General features: G+C 41.5%; 1 protein-coding gene across 3 annotated transcripts in view; it reads left to right on the top strand.

Moving 5' to 3' along the window:
• The window catches only part of ZDHHC16 (zinc finger DHHC-type palmitoyltransferase 16), a 558,609-nt gene that overhangs the window by 454,973 nt on the left and 86,567 nt on the right, over positions 1-17,069 (top strand). For all 3 annotated transcript variants that reach the window (XM_044056233.1, XM_044056232.1, XM_044056234.1), the window contains one exon: positions 6,559-6,682. In XM_044056233.1, coding sequence (XP_043912168.1) covers positions 6,559-6,682 — 124 coding nt within the window. The remainder of the gene's footprint in view (positions 1-6,558; positions 6,683-17,069) is intronic.

The following is a 17,069-nucleotide window of genomic DNA, read 5'->3' as shown; positions in this document are numbered from 1 at the left end:
GGGTTCCCTGCACAACAAAGAGAAGCAACCACAGTGAACACCACCATTGCACCGGGGGTGGTCCACAGAACCAGGGCTTCTGTGGAAGTTTCTCTGCAAGGCTCTTTCATCGACCTTAAAAGGTTACTTGACTTTCCTTCCCTGGAGGTAGTCGGGGGTCAACTGGCTGTAATACCCCCAATTTTGGGAGGCTATCACCTCTGACACTTGAGTTTTAAGAGTCCTATGCAAAGGCTGTTCAATTCCATTTGTACAAGTTCCAAATGGCTTCCAGATGTGTCACTCCATCAGAGAAGAGCATCAGCCATTGAAATTCAGAAGCTGCTAGCAAATGGAGTCATCTAAGTGGTCCCACCAGACCAATGAGGCTCCAGGGTGTACTCAAGGTTCTTTTTATTTCCAAAGAAAAACAAGGAACTCTGGCCAGTCCTGAATTTGAGCAAGTTGAATCAATTTGTAAAGCAGATGAAATTCTGGATGGTCACAGTGCAGTCTATTCTGCCTCAGTTGAGGAAGGACGACTGGATGTGCTTGATCAGTCTCAAGGATACTTCCCATCATATAAAGATTGAGGTGGTAGAGGAGATTTCTGCACTTCTGGCTGAGGGCTGATCATTACCAGTTCAAAGTGCTGCCATTCAATCTTCCCACTCCCCCAGAGTATTCACCATGTGTATGGCAGTAGTAGCAGCAGCCTGGCTCAGGTTGCAGGGGCTCCAGGTCTTTCCTTATCTGGATGATTGGCTTCTAACTGCCCCCATGACAGCATCACCAGTCAGGGCCAGGGACACTTTATTCCAGCAGTGCAGTTCCTTTGGGATCACTGTTAGCTATCAAATGTCCAGCTTCTGTCCCATTCAGACCCTTGCATTTATAGGCTGCCACTTGGACACCGTCTCCCAGATTGCAAAACTTTGAGTTCAGGGTATCACATATTCAGTGTCTGGCAGGTTCTATGCTTTTCTTACAGAAGGCTTCCAGCTTATTTTCTTCATAGGCTGGTAGGCCACATGGTGGCCACCATCTGTTTAGTCCTCTTGGCTAGGTATCATATGAGGGCACTGCAGTGGACATACTTCACTCATCTGATGGACTTTCCTGTTTTTCTGACCAGTGTTTGTTGAGATCATATCATGTGGTGGCTGAAGTCTCCGTTGATGTCCACCAGAAGACCATTTGTTCTTCCCCCTCCACAGGCCACTGTCACGGCCCTTTTCTAGGGTGAGGAACATTTCAATGGGAGGACTATCCAGGGGACCTGGTCTACTGCTGAGGTCAACCTGCACATCAGTGTCTTGGAGATGAGGGCAGTCCTCCTCATGTTACATGCTTTTTGGGACGTTCTCCCCAAGGGTATGATTTCTGGCCAGACAATGTGTTAGCGGTCTGGTACCTGAATAAACAGGGGGGAACCCATTATAAAACCCATGTGTCAGGAGACCATGAGAGTACTGCAGTGGGTGATTTTGTCTCAGCAGTTTTGTTACAGCGCACATCCCAAGGAAATCCAGTGTCTTACTGGACAGTCTGAGCAGGAACACTGTCCTTCCTCACGTGTGATCCCTGAATCCAAGGGGTGCTGCTCCAATTTTTCAGAGCTGGAGTGCCCCATGTTGCAACCTGTTTGTGTCCCTGTCCAGCACCAAGTGCAGCAGCTGTTATTTCTTATTTCCCCCTCAGCGGCAGTCATCCAGGGATGTTCTTCTATATGTTTGGCTCCTCGGGTCTTCTATTTGCTTATCCTCTAACCCCATTAATAGTTTCTTGACAAAGCAGCCTGCTACAGAGTGACTGTAGTCCTCATTCCCCCTTTTGGCCTCTCTAGGTGTGGCTCCACTTTCTTTGGCCTCTTCTGAAGTACCCTCCTTGGCTCTTGGATTCCATTCTGGATCTGATTTCTCATCCTTCTCTCCTGGTTCTGCCCAATTTTCAGATGCTCAGGTTATCTGCATGGTTTCTCCAATTCCCTTAAAGGCCAGGAATCCCAAACTGTCTGACAAAGATATACAGATTTTAGCTTCTTCTCAGAAGATTTCTACTCATAAGGTGTATGATAGTAAGTGGAAGCACTTTGCTATGTGGGCTACTCTCAGGACTTGGATCCTTTTTCAGCTCCACTGGAAACCATCATGGATGTTCTTGTGGATTTGTTTAACTCTGGGTCCAGTTATTCTATTGTTAAAGTGTAATTGGGAGCTATATCCAGTTTTCACATTGGAAGGGAGGATGTGCCATTGGCTGCCCTTGAGATCTCAAAGGCTTTTCTCAAGGGAACTTTTTTGCTTCACCCTCCTCTCCAAGTTCCTGTCCTGCCTTCAGACTTGCTTTTCATGCTACAGGTGCCTCCTTTTGAGCCATCTGCTACAGTCTATCTGAAGTTATGTCTTGGAGAATTTTTTTCTTGGTGGCCATTACTTCCACCAAACATGTATCAGAGCTGCAGGCCCTCTCTTCTGTCCCTCCATACAGGAGTGGCCTTAGGTCAACTGGTGCCCTAGGCAAAAGGGCTCCATGGTGCCCCCTACCGCACCATTTGGTGCCCCCATCCTGGTATACCTACACCAAATAAATACTGGAAAAGTGCCCCTGCTACAGCAGCACCCTAGGCAGCCGCTTAGTTGGCCTATGCCTCCACATTTGATCTTTCATGAAAACAGTGTGCACCTCAGAATGGATCCTTCATTTCTAACCAAAGCAGTTAGAGAATAATTTGAACCAGTCCGTTCATCTGCCTATATTTTTCCTACAGAGGTTAAAGTAATGCACACGTATTGAGTATTTTTCAAATACATATTCACTAAGTTTTAGCAATGAAATAATTCCATGCTAATTTAATTAACATATTTAATTTATTTGTACCTAGCTTGTCATACTGAAGTTATTCATTGATGTCGGCGTTTGTATGTCCTTACGTGTCTCTGTACAGGATTCTTTTACCTAGCACACATACAGGACTTCTCTCTCTTCTAATTTTATTTTTTTTGCTACTTCCTAAAGGTTTCATGTACACATACATAAACTCATCTTGTTATACAAGCCTATAAATTTTGTGGGAAGTTTCTGGTCTTCTGGGTGGCTTGCCCATATATCTGTATGTGTATTTATGGTGTGTCTTCTCAAACATTGATCCCAGTTAATATACTTTATCTACTAATTTTTTTATTATATTAATTGATTAATTAATTGGCTGTTGCATATCTGACTACAGAGTTTTATAACTTCTACTCTTAGTAGGTACCTTTAGGTTATTCTGTATAAATGTTTTTTCCTGCTACTTCATCTTCGCCCATTTAGAATACAGTTTATTTTATTTGAACTAGAACAATTACCTGTTTATTAAATATTTATTAAATCTTCATTTTCCTAAATATTCAGAAATTTTCATTCTAAAGTTCTAAGCCTTTTTATGTTGGATTAAACATGTGGGAATTGAATAACTTAGAAATATATTTATCAGTACATATAGCTTAGTTGATAGAAGCATTTAACTTTTTAACCGACTTTTCTGCCTATGTTTAGAAATTGGGCACACTGACCAGGGCAACCTGTAAGTGCTTCATCTCCCAAGCCCCTGCTTACACTCATCAAGGGTAACAGAACTTGTCAGAGATTTGGGATGCATGGTTAGACTTAAAAATGCCCTTGTAGTTGTTAGCCTAGTAAACACCTATGAACCCCTCTCCTAAGTGAAGAGATGTGCGACCCACATCATTGCAGGAGCCACAACACCTTCTCCTATGCAAATGCATCCTCTTGGGTGCTTGTGTAATGAAAGCTTTCACCCATTGGCATGTTGGTGAACCTCACACATGCCCCCCCCACCAAATTGTGGGCCTGCCTGTTCCTCCAAAGGGCTGCTACAACTCTCTATCAACTCTGCATCCCACACCTAGGATAGGCATGTCTATGCTTCCTGTCCCTGCTAGCTCTGTCAAGCCCCCAAATCACTTCTAAATGTTGTCACCGGACCATAGGTAGGGCTTTATGCCTGTGTAAAAGTAAAAATGAATGGACTCTGACTGTGGAAAATTAATTAATTTAACTATTAAAAATAAAAACACATCAGAATTATTCCATCACTACCAAATTTCCCTAAAATTTATGATTTTAGACATAAACTTCAAGCCACAATTATTGGAAAATAAAAAACATTTTCCATGGTTGGAGTCTGTTAATTTTTACTTTTTCTCAGTTTTGGTGGACACCACTTTGCAACTCTTCTTAGTCTTTATGCCTGTGTGCTATAAGAGCTGGCCAGTGCTAAGGGCTTGAGAGAAGATGTGCTTCCTGGATAGATATGATGTGCTTGCTTGGAATGGTCAGTAAGTTTTTAGTTAATCAGCTAATTCCTATATTTAAAAAACATTGAAAATGTGTAGTTTAATATTTAGAAGCCTGATCTAATAGCCATGATACTAAAGGAACAAACCGAGGAATAAATTATTCATACAAGCCTCTATCAGCTATTTTGAAAAGCAAAAAAAAAAGTGTTGAAAAAATCTCATACATTCTTCTACTGAGTGGCTAAATTAGTCACTGAAGAGGGAGCTGAGGGTATAGCTTTTTTAGAGTGCAGAAATGCACCAGACAAAAGGTTAGTTTGGGAAAAAAAGACATCACTGAGTTTGCTCTTAAATTTGTAGCATGGATAAAATATGTATATGGCGAAGCCATAAATATCTGTGTAACAAAATTCAGTAGGCAGAAGTAAATTCCGTCTGCAGTAAAGAAGTGAGAATTTCATTTAGGTTTCAGTAGGGTTCGGTATTCTAATTAGTCCCTTTTGTTTTCTTTGAGTGGTAGTGCAAAGGGATTTGCAAGAACAGCATTGTATCTGCAGCAGCATTAATGCACAGGAGGGTGTGTATAAGGAGAGTAGGTCATGTGGACAAAGGACATTGAATGCTGTGATGAAAGTGACTTCATCAATGGCAAGCCGCTGCAATGGGGAAATATCCCTTTCCCTAGCATGCAACTGCCTCAGAGTTGGCTCCCTTGCACTCGTACATAGAATTGCAGCCTCTGCACAGGGTATGAGGCTGTATACGCCATCACATAAAATTACAGTCTTTGTTCAGTTATTGAGGTTTTCAGTTTGTTTTGGTCCACTGTAGTGTCACTTTTTTCTTTTGTAGATCTGGCTCCATGTACAGATGAGCTTGGATGTTAGTAATGCTTGTGAGTGGTCAGATGTATGTTATTTTTGGGATTCATATTGATTCATAAAAGGTAATTTCAGCAAAAAGAAATAAATCTTGAACCATTTGCCAAACATTACAACAGATTATTTTTCGGGGGGGGGGGGCAAACACCCCTGCACCCCCATGTAGAGGGACACCTCTCGGACTTGTGTATATCAACTCTGAAATCGCAGAACAGTGGAGAAAAAAGCAAACTCCCCTGTTAGCAAAAGTAGTTTCAGTGAAGAGCACTCGTTATTTTTGCATTTGCCGAAACTGCATTTGTCCAAGTTAATATTCCTGTTATTTTGAATCTGATGTAGAGAATCTCAAGAGTAATGTACTTTGGGTCAAACCTCCATGGAGACAGTACATAGTAGGTGTGGCATATTTGTAAGAACAGACGAGGAATGAATACTTGGGGTAGTTGCATATTTTGAATTTAAGGTGGGAAATTAGTGTAGAAGACAACAAAGAAAGCTTGAGGACATTTAAGTCACATAGGCTGAGGTAGCAATGTTAGGAAGAGGAAAGGCATTATACCATCTGTCGACAGTCATCAAGTCTCCATATTCAGTAATGAGGCCTTCAGTTGTGTCTGTGTTTGGAGAGCATTTGTTGCAAAAACAAGGTTAAGATTAAAGTTTCACAGAGGAGGGAGACTGAAGGTATACAGAGCCTTCAACAGACAAGGGAGTAAAAAAACACAAATACATATTCTCAAAGACTTCAGGAAACAGTACAAGAGAGATGTGATGTAAACTTTCACTTGTGTTAGTAGAATGATTGAAATAAAGGAGAGTAGCACTTGTCAGAACAATAATTGTATAACATGGAGTCATAATCTGAAAATGGTGGAGGAAGGGGGAGCTCACAGGTGATGAGAGCAGGTATTTGTTTTCCACAAGTAGCATAAGATGAATGAAACAGCTTTCCTGAGTAGCTGATGGAGTTTACCAAAAAAGGGGGGAATTTGTAATGGCATAAGGCCAATTAAGAAATGAAAAGGAGGAAATAAAAAAAAAAAAAAGTTTGTTCATTTGGCAGATCTTTCCATTTAATTTTATAGGTGGCAGTGTGGTAAGCCAATGAGTCAACTCTGTTTATGTGCTTCTGAAAAATCCAGCCTTTCTTTTAAAGGCACATTAAGTAAAGCTGATTTCCATCTTCTGCTTGTAGTGTCCTAGGTTAGTTTGTTTTCATGGTCCTGTGGCTCACTGTACCTCTTTGTCTAACAAACAGTAAATAACAATGAAGTAAATAACCTTTATATTGTCATATATATATATCAATATTTATATTGTCACATTAGATTGGATTGGCTGCCATGCATAATAGCACTTTGATTTACTTACGCCATTTTTTTCTTCCTTTCCAGTTCTGTTGCCTTAGCACTGGGTGCTCTTACACTGTGGCATGCCATGCTCATCACGAGAAGTGAAACTAGCATTGAAAGGCATATTAACAAAAAGGAGCAAGCAAGGCTTAAGAAGAAGGGAAGAGTAAGAACTTATTTTATAACTTTTTGATTAATCCAAGCTTAAATGTCTTCTGATGCCAGTTTGGTATGAACTGTGTATCCAACATTTGTACCAGCACCACTAATGCAGTGTGCCGCAAACTCCATTCTCAAGGGGTATGATCTGTTTATAAATGTACATTTACTTCTGCTTTCCTCCTATCTTGTAATGTTATCTATTCTTATAGTTATGATATTTATCAATTTGGAAAAGTCTGGTAAGTAAACCAAACTGCCTAAGCTTTGCACTTTTATGGATGGATGGATATTATTATCAGTAAATAATTTCTTGCACAACTTACTCATGTTAGGTTATAAGTCCATGCTCTAAATAGAATGTAGTGGTTTTGACTGGAAATTTTCTTCAGAAAGAACCAAAAAGGTAGAAAAGCAAGTTGCATTTTGTTTTCTGTTAAGCTGTCCAGTTGAAACAACATTTATCCCTTTGTTGTCTATTTACATTATGTATTTATAATCCCTTTTTGCTTTGCTTCAAGGCTGTGTGCTAAGCAGCACCTGTTGTTTGCTGTTGCCATTTGTTGCATACATTTCCCATTTTTATTATCAAAAGTAAATCATATGAAATGTATAGATAATTAATGAAAATGTTTTTCTTTTGACCAGCAAGGCAAATTATGGCATCTGTATTTTATACTTATTGCTTTAAAAGTTAAGTGTATTTCATTTTGTTGCATGATGTTTTTTTTCTTGGTACTGCAGAAAGGCATATTGGCCGGAAAAGTGTTTGATCTAGTTGTAGCATGTGTGCATCTGCAGCACCAAGTCTAACTGAGACTGGTGCAACTGTTTCCAATAGCTTGATAGAATACTAAATGTATGTACTGCTTTTAGTACTGTAGTGGTGTTCAGAATACTGAATTACTTTAGTAGCAAGATCTCCTATTTGTAATGACCAACCAGACATTCCCATGTGAAAGGTTGTTTGGTGCAGCAGAATTAAACTGGTAATTAAAACAAATTAAATAATATAAATAAGGAGGTCTAGAAATAAAGCCAAGCTACTCATAATCTTTTCACTAAACACATGAGCTGTTGGTTTGGTCATCATGCATTAAGGGATGGATACAAGTTCAGATTCTTGACTCCTAATCACTATACAAAACAAAAATAAATATGGGTGAAACAAGATTGATTGAAGAACTCTTTTCGGCCACCAAACAAGAACCGAAACACTAAAGGTGGAGGAGTGTCCATATTCCCCAAGGATATTCACAACACCAGGCTAGTTGCCCAACACAATGTGTCTGAAATTCTCCAGGTGCAACTAACACTAGGTAAGACTGCAATCCAAATTGTAGCTTGCTACAGATCCCCCACCATGCCCCAAGATTCTCACTACACCTTTCTAAACATACTGGAAAATATTAAGATACAACCAAACACCCTTCTTTCAGCTTTTCCCGGTTAGAGGTCGCCACAGCGGAACTCCAGTCCGCTAATGATTGGTAGTGGATTTTTACGTACCGGGTTACCAGCCCTGATGCACAACCTTCAACGAAGGCACGCCCCATTCACGTATGCCTCCACACAGAAGACGCTCTAGCTGGGAATCGAACGGGACAACGTCTTGCTATGAGGCGACAACGCTGCCGCAGCACCACCACCTAATACTGGGTAATTTCCACTACCCTTCTATTAACTGGGAAAACTACTTGTGTACCAACGGTTCTTGGATTTCATAAATTCCAACACACTGGATCAACTAATCCTTAGTCCCACCAGGGGCTCCAGTATCCTAGACCTTGTCATTACCAACATGCGAGATCGATGTTCCACACCTGTGGTCACCCCCTCATTGGTCAGGTCTGACCATAAGTTAATCACCCTTGACATCCACATCCCACCCCCATCCCCCAGTAAGGAAACCTCTAAAAAACTTCTCCAAAGCCAACTTCATGCTACTCAAGTCAGAAGTGACAAACTTCATGACACCCATGCAGACAGGAACTGAAAGTTTGACTGCTGAGTCCTACGCTAAGGCACAGTATGAGCACATCCACTCATGCACGAATCCTGCCATCCCCAATAGAACCAAGGTGCTCTCCAAAAAAAAAAAAGGAAGCCAATCTGGTGGTCCCTTGCCATAAACAAACTTTACAACAAAAGGAAGAAACTGTTGCAGAAAAGAGGAAAATCCCAGGATGCAAAAAAAACTCCCTCACCAGCCTCAGTAAGAAGCTGAGATTCCTCATAATATCCTCCAAAGCTAGTTACAAAAATAAAATTGCCAAAGATTCCAAAGACAACCACAAGGCATTCTACAGCTATGTCAAGAGTCTAAATAACAATGCTCATATCTGCTCTGAGCTACAACAGAATGGCATTAAATATTACTGATCTCAAGGATATTGCCAATATCCTGGCAGATTGATTCAGTGCAAACTTCACCTCCCTCTCACCCCCTAAAGGGCTCATCTCAATACTGAAAGATTGCCAAATTCCGGTAATAATGGCCACACATGTAAAAAAAACGCACTCTCCAAAGGTAAGACTACAGCATCCATGGGACCAGATGACATCCCAGGCTGTGTACTACATGAACTACAAAATGAACTGGCACCTCACCTAAGTGTCATGTTTAATCATAGCCTTACCTCAGGCTTCATGCCCACTGAGTGGCGCACAGCTACAGTTATCCCACTCCACAAGGGGGATCCACCTTTGATCCCGAGAACAACCGCCCCATCAGTTTGATGAGCCTGATCTGCAAGGCCATGGAACGTATTATCATGGAACTTATAAACAAAGACATTGGCAACCTTCAAACACTAGACCCCACACAGTTTGGGTTCATGAAGGGCCAATCTTGTCTTCTGAACCCGATTGACTTCTTCGAATCAAGTCTCCAGAGACATGGACAAGGGTAAGGTGGTCCATACAGCCTATCTGGACCTCATCAAGGCCTTAGACACCATCCCCCACTCTGGAATCATAGATAAACTTACTAAGCTGGGCATTAATCCCTACGTCACTTGATGGGTTGCCAACTGGCTTACTGACAGAACCCACACTGTAAAAGTAGCCGACTCCAAATCCAGCTCCAGATAAGTGGAGTACCTCAGGGTTCAGTCCTGGGACCGCTCTTGTTTGGCATCTACTTCTCTGAAATACAGACCAACATTAAGGGACTCTGGCTAACAAAGTTCGCAGATGACTGCAAACTGGAAGCCATTATTGAATTCCCAAATGATGTGGATATTCTACAAAAGGGCCTTACAGAAACAGATGCTTGGTGCCAGAACCATAGGCTCAAGCTCAATGTCAAGAAATGTATAGTTATCCCCTTTGGGGAAAAAACATGTACCTGTGAATTACCATATAGGTGGCAGTACACTAAACACTGAAAGTGTGATAAGAGACTTAGGGACACACAGGTGGACAGTGGTCTCACCTTCGATAGCCACATCGCCACAACAGTCAGGAAATCCTTCTATGTGGCACACCTCATTACTAAGGACTTTTCATCCAGAAAAAAGGAGGTCATTGTCCCACTGTACTCATCCTCATTAGACCCATTCTAGAATACAATGCCCCATTTGGTATGTACCTCTAAAGACATCTGCGACAACTGGAAAGGCCGCAGAAATACCTCACTAAAAGAATCACAGGCCTAAAGCAGATGCCCTATGCTGACAGTCTAAAAAAAACTCCACCTATACTCTGTCGCATATCGTTTACTCAGAGGCGATCTCTGCTTAACATACAAAGCCATGTCAAACCCAGAGCTGTTGGACATGAGACACTTAAAGAAATCCCAATCCCTCAGAGACACGCGCTCCAGGGATCTAAACCTTGTCATCACAATGAACAAAACATGCTGGAGGGATAGGTTCCTGACCCAGAGACTCCCCAGACTCTGGAATAGACTGCCCATACATGTCAAGCAGAGTGCCTCTTTGGTCCTCTTCAAAAGGAACCTTGATGACTGGATGGGAGATAGGAAATTCACCCCGGGGATCACGTCAGTCATCCAGCTATAGACAGGGGTCCAGGGAAGTAAATACTGTGGGAAGAAATAGCCAGGGAGTTGTTATGGCTAGTCTTGTATAGGCCCTAGGGCCGATAGCCTAGTACCAACCTATGAACCTATGGTGGAGCTGAATTACTCCAGTGTGGGAAGACCAGATGAAAGTCCTAGTAATCTAACTCCTAGTACCATGATTACAAAATAGCATAACTTAAAGCAGACCAGGACAGAAATAATGGCAGTACATGTTAAAATGATGAGGCCAGAATTCAAGTGCTTGTTCTGTTATAGAGTTCAAAAGACTACATATTTCTTCCAGTTTCTTACAAAATACAGTGATACATTTCTTTACCATTGTTAAGTCCAATATAGAAAGGCAGATCAATCGAAATAGATGTTATATAATGTTGCAGCTTTACAAAGGGAAAAATAATTAAATAGTCATGGAAACTGAATAGTAGTGCAGATTAAGCCAGCTGGTTATCCACAGACATGAAGAATGTTCATAGGTGGTTCCTAGACTATCAACCCAAGAGCCATTTTAAGCCCATCAGGGCTTACCCCAAATTCACCAAAATATAGCTGATGTGAGTAACTCAAGGAATTTTATGACTTATTACATAGGCTTGTACACACCAAGTATTTACACGCTGCTTAAGCCAGCCATTAAGGACATAGATGCCAAACTAGGGGTCAGTTTGCAATTTCCTATCCACTGGTCCATGTTACATTTGAGTATAGTTTGGGACGAGCATTGCTTCACATGGATGGGAAGCCTGTTCTAAAGAAGGGATAATTTTTGAGACATATACCTGTCCATCCAGCATGTTTTGTTTGTCACAGACAAGATGTAGGTCTTTAGAACATGTATTTCTAATGCTGTTTGTTTTGTGGGAGTACTGATTCATTCTTGGGAAAACTAAGCCATGTCATCATCCAGGTTATCCAAATATTCCTGCTTCTCCACTTTTTGTTCTTCATTTAATAAATAGGTGCAGCTGCACTCGCCCTGCAATTTTTCTTTGGGTTAATCTGTCTTTCCACCAAGTAGGAGACCCACACACCTGTTTTATCCTCCCATGACTTATGAACATTTTCCTGCACATTCCTTCTGAAAATATTACAGTATTGCTAACTTCTAAGATCTTCAAAATTCCTCGGACTAAATGTATCTCTGTTTCAGATCAAGAGCTTTTGTGAATAAACTGTGTTTAATTCTTGGCGTTGAAATTTACGGCGTTTGATTTCAGAGAATTATGTATTGGTTGTGGTTTGGTTGGCTGGCGGCGTGCTAGGTATTATAATTTAATGCTAGATTTAACAAGCGCACTGCTTGGATGAGGCTAGATTGTACCAACTTAGTATTTAGGAAGCGTTGATTTTATAATGATTATCACATAAGAGTTAATTTTCTCACTCAGTTGAGCACGAGGTTTTAACAGTGAAGCCTATAGTTGTAACACCGGCAGTATTACTGTTGTTCTTTAGGCCAACTCAGGTGAATTGAAGCCGCTGTAAGGATTCCATGGAGTCCTGTCTTCGACGCCCGCTGGCTCAGGATGTGCCTTCTCAGGAGGTGTGCCAGACTGAGGTTTTTCTCAGGTAATCAAGCTTCCTGTCTTTACACGGTTAGGTAGGTTAGTGGTTGCAAGTACTGTTTTAGCTAAGTCTCAGGTTCAGCTTCTGTGGGGGCAGCTTGCCAGTTAAGGGGCTCTGCCAGACTGAGTGGATTTTTAGGGTAGCAGAAGATTTGATTACTTAGGTTAGTTAGGGCTATCTTCGGCTGCCATAGCTTCCCTAAGAGGGAACCTTACTTTGATAGTTTACTTCCACTGTTCACAGGCTTGCCTTACCCAAGCGGATAAGACTTACAAGAGTATCCTGTATTATGATTCCAGTCTGGATGTTTCCCATCCTACAGCTCTTCTTCCTGAGGGGATTTCATGTTTTTCTATTCTGAATGATTCCATGAGGGAGCCCTTTCTCTGGGAAGACTTTACAAGAGTCCTCTACTCATTCATGCCAGTAGGAATTTTTGCATTACCCAGCCTAGGCCCTGAGCTATTCCTCCTACTTCTGACTGGATGGTGGATAGGGTATTACTTCTTACTTCCCTGAGACTTTCAGTATTTTCTCCTGCTCCTATTAATGTGGAGATAGGTATTATAGGGTGCAAGCTCATAAACCTTCCAGCCTGAGCTGTGGTGGAACATTTTTTACCCTTTCATAGGGGCCTAAAGGTGTTAAATGGGTGTTGTTAAGGTGGACATGCCCTCTGATAAGGCTCTGCTCAGGCTTTTTTGTTTTCCTGTTGTGTTTGTATACTTAAAAATCTTAGCCATGAGAAGCGTTTATTGCTTTGGCTTCCTAAAGGTGGATCACCTGGTAGAGGTTTCACCTTTGAAAGGTGCATGAGATGCTTTGGCGTAAGCATTTGAGTGTAATGAGTCAAAGGATTTGGTTGGTGTGATGCAACAGGGGCCCAAGCATTTGGCTTCTTGTGGTTAAATCTAAGTACAGGCCTCTGGAGGGGTGATGAGGTAAAGTTCTGTTCTTATGTGTTCATGCCTGAAACGTGGATCAGAAATTCTTGCAGGATGTTAAGATAAAAATTTTCCTGTCTCCTTTACTGGTTGATGTGTTGTTTGGATCGCCTGCATTGAGTGTAAAATGTTCAGATGGCCAGAGGTGCTAAGTGGTGGAGTTTGTGTTAATTTTTTTTGCAGGTGTGTACTCAAAGTTAGTCTGTGGAAGCAGTTGCTAAGAAGGAGACATATCCTGTAGGATTATGAGTGTAGGGTAGGTCTAGACATGGCCTGTTTAACATGGACAGGACCTCACCTGCTGCCTAGATTGGAGTTCACCTGCAGTGACTAAAGGTAAGGAAAGGGTCAGTCCTGGGTGGGGGCATCTGGTCTGACCTTTGCAAGATCTCCCCATGCTAGGATTCTCTTCAGGCCTGTGGATGGGGCCTCAAGACTGATTCCAATCAAAGAACTTTGGGATTTAATTACTCAAGACATTTGGCAGTTGGATATCCTTCATCTCAGATTTACAGATTCATTTTCCACTCAATGCAGGGACAAAGGCATGCAGATGTTCCTCTTTCAAAAGATTTGAGCTCATTTCAAAGTCACTCAGTAAAGTGGCTCCAGGGAGATTCAATTCACCTGTAAGAAGGGGCCTAAAGCATTATTCTTCTTCATTCTATATGAGGTTATCCACAGTTAGTCTCGTATTTTATCCACCAACAAAGCACTTATCTGGCGCCCAGATGTTCTAAGCAAAGAAAAGAAAAGAACACTTACCTGTTTTGGATAGATCCTCCTCAACACTTAACTTTAGATCTCCAGTTCAAGATACCTTCATTATCCTCCAAGGCTCTTTTCTGGGCCAAAATCACTGGGTTTTGAACCACTATCTCATTATCAGTTCCTTGGCATACTTTTCACATTCTAATTAAGCTTAGTATTCGAAAAACAACTGCTCAGCTTATCTATAAGTCAAGCTTCAAGGAATTTTCCTAATCTATATAACCCCAGAGTATCCAAGCAGCTCTCATTTGTGAGACCTTCTACAGCATCTTATTATCAGTTCTCTTACTTGTTTTGGCTTAGGGTATTCTTTCTGAGAATTCAAGAAATAAGAGTCTGAATATGTCTCAGCAGTAATATTCAAAGGTAGGTTTCTAGATACCTTGTGAATGAGTCTTTAGCCTTGAAGAAGGACTGTAGCATCTGTCTTTACTTCCATCAAGCCAATCATCAGTCCTGATCTGACTGACTGCAAGGAAAAAACTATCTCATACTCAACACATAGCATCTTTTGACCCCTTCAAGCTGCTGGGTCTATGAGGCCCTCTTGGTATCTCAGTCGCTATGGCCACAGTGCATCCAGTGCTTCCAATGCTGTACTTCAAATAATCCCTTGCCTTCAAAATCTCACTTTGTGGTGGAGCTCCAGAATATCAGGATTAAACCAAAAACTCTCAAATACTGTGACCACAGTCGAATCATAACGACAGATTCCTCGGACATTGCCAAACAAGGATTCTCTGTGGCCCGGTGGAATGCTGCCTCTCAAAATGCTTCTTGCCTGCGACAAATCATCAGGGAGAACATCTAAAGGGAAAGTGTATACATTGCATGCTCTGCCAGGACACTTGGAGGGAGCAGGTTCTGATTCAACAGGTTACACAACTGTCATACAAGTACACATCTCAAAGCAGGGAACACATTTCTTCGTTGCATACAACAGAGCAAGGAAGCTATTTATGAGGGCAGGTGTTATTCTATCGGGGAACACAGCAAGCATATGGTAGCTCAACAAGCACAAGAACAGATTCAATCATTAAGCAGACAAATCATGGATCCCCGCAGTGGAAACTGGAAGCACATGTATTTCAAAAAATGTTAAGTGTCATGAGAGCAGATCCCATAGATCTGTTAAGCTTCCAGAAATGTATTTCAGAACAAAAGTATAAGCCAGAGGAATTTCACATACTTAAGATGTCAGATGCTCTGCAGAAACCACCAGTTTCCAAAGTCACAATATGCTTTTCCCACTGCCAGCTCTTCTTTGGAAGGTACTATTAAAGGTCAGACACCTTCATCAGCATGCCTGCACCTCAGCTCCATGCCCAAAAGTTCACACAACTGGTTTTCACCTCATGATCAGGTCAAGCAGCCTCCAAAGCCACCACTGGGCAACACTCTGTGATCTCCTCAGGAGAACGGTCATCTACTCAATGTCAAGCTTCACTCTCTTCATCTAACAGCCTGGAATATTCATCTCCTGTTCTCTCTAGCAGGTCTCAATCATCTCAACAAATAATTTTAAATGTGATTATGGAAGCTAGTCAACTAGTACAACAGGAAAGGTATCATGAAAAATGGAAGAAGATTTTTATGAACTGAGTACAGAAAAAGAATTTGGAATTTCTAGACTAATTTGAGAAAATGGGGAGTTTAGTAATAAATTACAGAGTTATTGGTTTTTGAATGTCTTTCCATTCCAATTAAGATTCATGCAGCAATTTTATTGGACAAAGATTTGTCCTTCTTCCATTAAGATTCATGCCAGCCTTTTCATGATTCTTAGAGGGCAAAGAAATACTAAGACCCTCCTTTAGAAACTCTCACTCTTGTTAAGAACATATTTTAATGTTGGAAAAACCCCTCTTGAGCCCTTTTACCTTTCTGCAGGAACTATTGAATTGAAATCTTTATCATGCGGCTACTCTCTTACTTCTGCTAGAAGTTCTACTGCTGGAGTTGTCTACACTATGAAGACTGCTTATGGCAGTGGGGCCCTTTTGCAATTCCATAGGCATAGGGTTTCATTACGTCCTAAATAAGGGGTATCATTACGTACTAACTTTTCCTTTATGCCTAAGGTGGTTTCTATGTGGCTTTACCCAAACTAGACCCACAATAAAAGGGATTTGCACACTTCAAATAAAGGGGAAAAGATTTTGCACACTTGCAGAGTTTTAAAGCAGGACTATATTTATTTAAGTCTCTTTAAGATTGTTTGAGGTCACAGCTTTACTTTTGTTTGTTTTTTTAGGCAGTGTCAGCCTGTGTTGGCTCTGGAGTACATTGGCTTTTGGCATTGCATTGGTCCACCTTTTGCAATTTTGGCATTGGCTTTTGCATTGGAGCTGGGATTAGGGCTCATGGCCCTTAGGGCACTTTATTCTAAGGGGGTTTCAAAACAGGTCTAAACTATGATAGCTGAACTTTTGGACAGGCATACTTTCTCTAAGCATGATCCTTCTATTAGGAGTTACCTATCTACTAGGGCTGGGGGCTGGTTTTGCCACAGCTGTTTTGCAAGTTTGTTTGCCAGCTTTGTCTTCTTTGCCAGCCAGCCTCTTGCCTGCTTTCTTTTGGATTCTGCTAAATAGGACTGCAGCAATGGAAGGCGGAAGAGAACATAGAGCAGTTTACCTACCAGTAAAATGTGGAAATGTTAAAGGGTTCCATTGCTGCCCAATCATCCCTCCCCTCCTTCTCTAGGGTATTTAGTGGTGGTTGTGTAGGGTTTACATGCTTATATTTATATGTTTATATATTGTATTGTATATGTTGTTTTTGGCAGTTTTTTTTTTTTTTTTTTGACTTGCTCTTTTTCTGGTCTTCTGGGCAAGAAAGCAGAAGGATATGCGTCGCCGTGCGCATTAGTAGTACCCTGGTGGTTGACGCCAGTCCAAGGCGCACCGACCCGGCGCTATCCTTCTGGTGGTATAGACGCGACTGGGCCGCGGGACTATACCCAATAGTCAGGACTGCAGCAATGGAATCCTCGAACATCTACATTTATGGTAGGTACAAAACTGTACTTTTCCTACTTTCCTAACACTGTGATCTTAAAACCAATT

The sequence above is a fragment of the Protopterus annectens genome, chromosome 14.part0 (assembly GCF_019279795.1).
Source record: "Protopterus annectens isolate FY-2018-M chromosome 14.part0, PAN1.0, whole genome shotgun sequence".
Lineage (NCBI taxonomy): Eukaryota > Metazoa > Chordata > Ceratodontiformes > Protopteridae > Protopterus > Protopterus annectens.
Note: the sequence above shows the minus strand (reverse complement) of the source record. Positions and strands in the feature narration are given on the sequence as shown.